The 7,405-nt window shown below is 62.6% G+C and overlaps 1 protein-coding gene across 1 annotated transcript in view; it reads left to right on the forward strand.

Annotated features, from left to right (window-relative positions):
* The window catches only part of MNX1 (motor neuron and pancreas homeobox 1), a 9,426-nt gene extending 5,001 nt beyond the window's left edge, over window positions 1–4,425 (forward strand). Inside the window, exons 2-4 of the mRNA XM_055084721.1 lie at window positions 1–367; window positions 3,290–3,450; window positions 4,060–4,425. The exon at window positions 1–367 is cut by the window's left edge and continues 4 nt beyond it. Coding sequence (XP_054940696.1) covers window positions 1–367; window positions 3,290–3,450; window positions 4,060–4,425 — 894 coding nt within the window. The remainder of the gene's footprint in view (window positions 368–3,289; window positions 3,451–4,059) is intronic.
* Window positions 4,426–7,405: the final 2,980 nt, after the last annotated feature.

Consider the following 7,405-nt stretch of genomic DNA (forward strand, 5'->3'; position numbering starts at 1 on the left):
CCGGGGGGGCCCCCCCACCGCGCCCCCCCCGGCGCCCCCGCCGCCGCCGCCGCCGCCGCGGCTGCCGCGGCCGCCGCGGGGGGTCTGGCGCTGGGGCTGCAGCCGGGGGGCGCGCAGGGCGGCGCGGGCCTCCCGGCGCAGGCGGCGCTCTACGGCCACCCGGTCTACGGCTACTCGGCGGCGGCGGCGGCGGCCGCGCTGGCCGGGCAGCACCCGGCGCTCTCCTACTCGTACCCGCAGGTGCAGGGCGCGCACCCCGCGCACCCCGCCGACCCCATCAAGCTGGGCGCCGGCACCTTTCAGTTGGACCAGTGGCTGCGGGCGTCCACCGCGGGTATGATCCTGCCCAAGATGCCGGACTTTAACTGTGAGTACCGCGCAGCCCCCGAGCTTGCGGAGGGAGGGGGAGGACACTGGCAGAGGCTCTCCGTGCATCCTCCTCCACCTGGCACCTTCCTCCGCTGGTTCTCGGCTCAGAGCGAGCCGTGGGGGCGCCGCGAGGCCGCCTCGGCTCCGCCCGGGGCCTGCGAGGACTCGCGCGGGCTGCGCGATGTGGGATTGTCAGCGAATGATTAAAATGCCCACGCGCGGACCTTGCTTCGCTTCCTCTCTTAATGGGAAGGGGCAGCTGGAGGTGTGAGACTAAAACCTAATGATTAACCGGCAGGCTAGAGAAGAAGGAAGCGGTGGGGGAAGGCGAGCCGAGGAGCGCCCTGGAGTTAGGTGTGCCTGGGAATCGGGGGCCACCGAAACCAGGGGTTGATCCTCAGGGAAACGGACGTGACTTCGGTCCCGCATTCTGGGTTCTGGAGAGACCCCCGGTCCCTCCCAGGAGAGGGAGCGCTCCCAGAGTTAGCGAAGGAGAAATGAGCTTCAGGAGGCCCAGGGACGCAAGGCAGGGGCCCCGAGCGACCTCCTGGCCCTTTGCGGGGCTCTGCCCGCCTCTGGAAGGGCGCTGGGGCCGGGGTGCGATGCCCAGGAGGCGGGTGGCCTGACTTGAACAGAGAGATGCCACGCTCCGGAAGGCCGCGAGATGTGCCCTCCTTCAGGGGCTCTAAGCAGCAGGTGCCCGCCTCCGAATTCAGGGCGCCCAGCACAGCGCGCACCCCTCCCCAGGACCGCAGCTCGGGAGGGCTGGCCATCCCCAACCCGAGAGCCGCCCAACTGTGGGCGGCGTGCTTGCCACCCAGGCTGGACACCTGGCCGAGGCCTGGGTCTCTCTCTCTCTCTCTCTCTCTCTCCCTCTCTCTCTCTCTCTCTCTCTCTCTCTCTCTCTCTCGCGGGCGGGCGCGCAGGAGTGGAGCTCTGGAGATTCTGGATCTCAGGTCCGCTCGCTCCACCCGGGCTCCGCTCAGAGGAAGATGCTTGAGGCTTAACGATTTCAGCCGCCAAACACCCAAACAAAGAGACCCCATTGTTTCCGTCTGAATGGATTTGTTTAGACTGGGGAGATGCAGGCATGGGAAGGGGAAAAAAAGCAAAAAAGAAAACAGAAATAAACATTTGCCAGAATTCAGATTCCTCTGCTAGAAGCTATGGTCGTGACTAAACAGAGAAAAGCTAGGATCCCAGAAGGCTGGAGAAGTCACAGCCGGGTGAGAAAATCCCAGCATGTGCGCTGTTTGCCCGCGGCCACCCCAGGCTGTTCCCGGCTCAGCTCCCAGAAGGCCCTAATGGCCACCCATCCCTTCCGGTGGAGTCACCCCTCCCGACCTCAGGCAAAGAAGAGGGCAAGCTTGCTTTCACTTCTGTGGCTTCAAGCATATCTGAGCTCCTGATCTGGGGTCAGCCAAACCCAAGGCACCCTTCCAGGCCTGGCCTCAGAGCCCAGCAAACCCCTTCTGATGGAATGCCACCCCACGCATCTTTCATTGTGACCTGCATCTCCCAGAGCCTGGCAGGCTTAGTCTCCCACCCATGGCGGGCGGGCAGCAGTGATCTCCACACAGGCCTCCGCTGGGCGCTGGGTTCCCTGGCCACCCGGCTGTTTTCCCTGGCCTGCGTGGAGCCCAGGATTGTCCAGAAAATCGACTAAAGCCACATCCCTTTGCCAACACACTTAGTCCATCTCTTATTCCTGATCTCGACCCAGAGTTAGCTAATTAAAACCCAGCCAGCTTTAAGTTCAGAAAAAGAATCTGAACACCGAATCCTAAAGGGCAATAACAAACAGGTGAACATGCCAGAATGGGCTCGGAGAGTGTCCCTCCTCTGGTCGCTGGAAACCTGTTTGGTTTCCTTTAATTGGTGTCTCAGCCATCAGATGGCATTTCCCAAATGGTCCCTTCAGAGCCAGTGTTTTAATTAAAGTTCTAATGTATTGTCAAGTTGGGAATTCGGGGCCTTGTTTAACTAAAGCGGGGGGCGTGGGCCTTCCCATAAAGCAAATTGCCCGTCCCATGGGAGCCTGAGCTCCTCCTGCCCCGGGCTGGCCTCTTTCCTTTCCTTTCCTTTCTTTTATTGTCTAACGCTTGTCAGGCTCCTGGGAAATCGAGGGAAGTCTCGCTTTGAGGTCATAAAATTCTCTGTGATGTAACCGTGTGAAATTATGTAAATAAAGCCAAGAGACCTCCTTGAACACGTAGAAAGCCGGATCCCCCTGTGCCTAGGCCTTTAATTTGCGTAATGAGAATTGTCCTGAAAGGCTTCCAATCTCCCAAGGCTCTGCCCCTCTGGACCCTGGGCGGGCGTGGCAAGAAAACATTTTACACGGGGGAGAGTCTCTGATGAACACACATATTTAGGACCAGAATTTGGTCCTTTTCTTTCCTTCCTTCCTTCCTTCCTCATCTCTTTCCCTTTTCTCCTTCTATTCCTTTTGTACGTAAGGAGGTGGTGGTGGGAATCCTGCACCAGTTCTTCGCTGGGCAGGAAGAAGTAGGAAGTGACTCCGGTGGCCTGTGTGGATTGGGCCTGAGTTGGGGAAGGCACCAGGAGGAGGGGGTCCCTGGGCCTCTGCTACTTGCCCTTCTGTCCACCTGCTTTCTACCAACACCCAGCCAGGTGGAGAGGATGTGCCTGGGTGATAGGCTGTCTTTAATCAGGCCCCCCGGGCCCCCCCCCCGGGATGAAAAGACTCGGTCCCTCTAAACCCAAACCATCTGGGCCCACCTGGCCGAGGGGCCCTGGGCTCCAGGGCTTCCTTGGGGAGGGGGCGCTGACACTAAAGAAAGAGCAGCGACTCTGCCGGGCCGGGGAGCAGCGGGCAGCCTGGCGTGAGGAGTGCTGCTGGCGCTGGGCGGCGGCGGGCAGTGGACTGACCTGGGCTCACGAGCCTCTCCCACCCCAGCCCAGGCGCAGTCCAGCCTCCTGGGGAAGTGCCGCCGGCCACGCACCGCCTTCACCAGCCAGCAGCTGCTCGAGCTGGAGCACCAGTTCAAGCTCAACAAGTACCTGTCGCGGCCCAAACGCTTCGAGGTGGCCACCTCCCTGATGCTCACCGAGACCCAGGTGCGCTGCTCCCCCCGCCCTCAGCGCGGCCTGGCCTCCCAGGGACGCTGCCGCCTCTGCTCTCTTGACCCTCGGCCTCCCTGGGCCCCTGGAGCTGTGCCCATTTGACCTTTAGGGTGTGGACTAACATCCCAGCCATCTGCCCCCAGGGTTCCTATACTGGCAGCCAGAGGTCTGATTCAGCTGGTTCTGTTGGGCCCAGGAATTTGCACACACACCCCCCATTCTGAAGCAGGAGGTCCCCAGGCCACATGAGAGAGATTTCACTCCAGAAAGAGAGGAGGGAACATCTTGAGATTTACAGACACGTACCTCAGCAGCCCTGGCCCTTCGGCACACACACACCGTGCGGGCGGGTGGAAGACCTCGGCGCTGGGGGTGGGCGGTAGGGGTCTTCGTTTGAGCTTCCTCGGAGCCCCCAGCCGGTCTTTGGGTTTTGCTCATGCGCAGGTGGGGAGCGCCGTCCCCCTGGGGCGTCCGAGTCCTCTAATGGGAGCCCCGCGCCCGGGCCTGGCGATGGCGGCGAGCGCACGGCGGGCGCACGTGCAGGAGCCCGGGGACTCGGCGGGGATGGAGGTGGCGGGTTTCTCACGCCGCGTGTGCCCGCAGGTGAAGATCTGGTTCCAGAACCGGCGGATGAAGTGGAAGCGCAGCAAAAAGGCCAAAGAGCAGGCGGCGCAGGAGGCCGAGAAGCAGAAGGGCGGCGCGGGCGCAGGCAAAGGCGGCGGCGCCGAGGACCAGGGGGACGGGGTGCTGCTGGGGCCGCTGGCGCCCGGGGACAAGGGCAGCGGACGCCGCCTGCGGGACTTGAGGGACAGTGACCCCGAGGAGGAGGAGGAGGACGACGACGACGAGGACCATTTCCCCTACAGCAACGGCGCTAGCACGCACGCCGCCTCGTCTGACTGCTCCTCCGGGGCCGACTCGCCTGCCCCGCGGTCCGGCGGGCCCGGCCAGCAGCCCCCGCCCCAGTAGGGGCCCCGCGGCCGGCGGTGGCGGTACGGCCTGGATGCTGCGACCCCTCCCATGGCCCCCAGGTCCGCCCCCCAGGCCCGCGAGCGGAGGCGGCCCGGCCCTGGGGGCTGCCCTTGTGGGCCCCAGCAGCCGCGCCTGCTCTTCAAGGGACGGAAGGAGGGAGGCCCAGCGGGTTCAGACTTGAACTCTGGTTCTTTTTCGTTTAATGTGGTTTGCGTTGGGGGGGGAGGTGTTTCTGAGAAGAACTGAGCGCTCATCAGGGGAGGCTCCGGGTTCCCCTCCTGCCGGATGGAGAAGGCGGAAACCTACAGCGTTAAACCACCTCCGAGACTTGAAACCTCTGGACACGCCGTTCTTCTGAGTGCTGAAAAAAGAAAAAATGTTTCGTGCTTATGTATCTTGGGGGGAGGGGGAGGGATTTATGCCATGAGCGTTCAAACTGCTGGAAATCCCAAAACTGTATTGTCTTTATTTTTGTATATTGTATTTATAAATATATATATAAAGAAATGTCTACTTACGCATGCTAAATTATCATTTAGCTTCTCCCATCGCCCACGATGGAATGTAAAATAAATTGGTTTTTTTTACTGGATGAGAGCGCAAATCTTTTGAGGGGAGTTGTGAAAGCGGGGTTTACTATTTTTGTTGTTGAAACGATGGGCTGTATTCCTCAATTGACAGCAGAAGGTGAAAATCAGAATCGCGAATGGGTGTCAGGACCGCCACCTCTCTGGGCCCCCGAGGCCGGTGAGGAACTTGATTCCGGCTGCTGGGGAGTCGCAGGTACGAAGTGTCGGTAAAACTACCCGAGGCCAGGTGTCAGCGCGCGTCCGCGTGCCGGCTCACATCTGTCCCGGATGCGAGGATCTCCAAGGAGTGACTTTGGACGCCGTGTACTTATTTTCCTCTTCCTCCGAGGATCTTCTTGCTTCGCCGGCGCTCCAGAAGCGGAAACACACTATTTGAATGTTTCAGAAAACAAGCTCCAAACCACCAGACTTCACTGGTCTCTGGGGTCCGTGCGGCCCGCGGCGCTGCTCGCGCGCCTTTTCCGCATTGCCTCGCGTAGCGCGGCGCTTCTCTTTCTCGTCGACCCCGGCGTCTCTCCCGAAAAACCTTCTCGGGCTGGCCAGGACTGGTTTTCCTGGATCTGGGCAAACTTCCGCGAGGACAGCACAGGGCGACAGGAGCGCCCCAGCCGGGCCGCGTTGGCTGTGGGTTAGTAAAGCTCGGCAGCGCGCGCCATCCATCACCCGGGCCGAGCCGGGCCTTCGCCCTGTGCTGCACGCATGCCGGGCTCGCCCTCCGCGCGGCTCCCCTTCCCCCACCGCTGACGCGCGGGCCTCTCCTGGGCCCGGAGGAAATAGGTGAGCCAGGGACACTGCTTCTTCCTCCTTCCCTCGTGCCTTCCTCCTTCCTTCTGTTTTTCATTCTTTCTCACCAGCAACTGGGCCGGGGTGCGCCTCCTCCCCTCCCCCCTCTCTCCCCTCCCCCTTCTCTCCCCTTCTCTCCCCCTCCCGCCTTCTCTCGCCCCCTCGTCTCCCCCTCCTCCCAGCTGATAAATGAGTTCAGAAGGGCCTGGAGTTTCATTTGGGTGATTACCGCGCAGGCGAGCGGGGCCACTCCTCGACTTCAGGGCCGGGGTGAGATTAATATCCTCTCTGGCAGCTCATTATCACCCCGGGCTCCTTCCATAAAATCCAACCTCAGCCAAGCCCGGGGGCGCGGCGCTGCTGGGAGCCCCGGCAGGAGCAGCTGGCGGGCGCGGGCGGCAGGGCGCGGGCCTGGCCGCCTCCGGGTCCAAAGGTGCTTTGGGGGGACGCGGACCTGCTTTGCAACTGGTGGGAAAGCCCGAGAGCCCGAGGAAAGGGGTGGGAAAATTAGAGAGAGGGGATGGGGAGGGGGAGAGGAGAAAGACAGATGCCTTTGGGGGTTGAAAAAAATCTGCAATCCGTGTGTATCTCGTTTTAATTTCTACCACATTGAGGAAGTTCAGCCTGAAGCAATCTCTGCCCTGGCTGGCTCCACATCTGGGGGTTATTCCCCGCCGCCCCCCTGCTCTGCTGGCTCAGCGTCAGCGCCCCTACCTCAACACTGGGCCCCCCGGGGACCGGCGGCGGCCGGGGAGGGGTTGTAGCATCCGGCCTGGAAGCCGGGGCGCCGGCGGCCTCGGCGGAGGGTCCGTCCCGCCACCCCCAGGTGCAGACCCTCCTGAACCCGGGAATCGTTCGCTCCCTCGGCGACGAGGGGCAGAGGCGCACTAAAGGAAGATAGAATGATTGTGACCCCCGCCCCCGGCCTCCAGCAGAGCGAGCCCGGGTTTGGCGCGGGGACTTGGCGGCCGGGAAGGCGGGACCCGCCCGGGGCCCCAGCGTCTCCAGCCAGCGGCTTAAGCGCGACGGAATTTATCTCGCTAATAAATTTAATGATCAATTCGTTCTTGTCACAGTAGCTCTTCCCCAAATCAATTATAGCAAATTTAAATATAATCACCGTCTCATCCTCACCCACTCCGGGCACAGCGAACAATTCATTCCGCATAATGAGCGGCCGTCAGCCCCGCCCACCCGCGGGCCCCGCGCGGCGGGGAGGGGGCTCTGCCGCCTCGAGGACCGGGTTCCCGGGACCCGGAGCCAGGCCCACGCAGCCCAGCCCGGAGGGGGACGAAGCACTGTCTCCAGACCAGCCCAGGCTTGGCCCTCGGACAGCGGCGCGGGCCTCCGGCGGTGAAGCCCCAGTGCCCGGCGGCCTCCCCGCTCTCCACCCGGCGGGGTGCGCCCTGCCGACCCGGCGGCGCCGGGACACCGCGACTCCAAAGCGAGGGCCGCGCCCAAAGCGGACCCGGCCCTCTGGGAACCCCGCCCGGCCCCCTGCCCACCCCGGGGCGCCACCCTCCGGGCGGGTTCTCTTTACCTTAATGGGGGAGTCCTCCGTTCTCAGAAAGGGTACCTCGTCGTGTGCCAGGGTCTCCAGCGAG

The sequence above is a fragment of the Physeter macrocephalus genome, chromosome 5 (genome assembly GCF_002837175.3).
Source record: "Physeter macrocephalus isolate SW-GA chromosome 5, ASM283717v5, whole genome shotgun sequence".
Lineage (NCBI taxonomy): Eukaryota > Metazoa > Chordata > Mammalia > Artiodactyla > Physeteridae > Physeter > Physeter macrocephalus.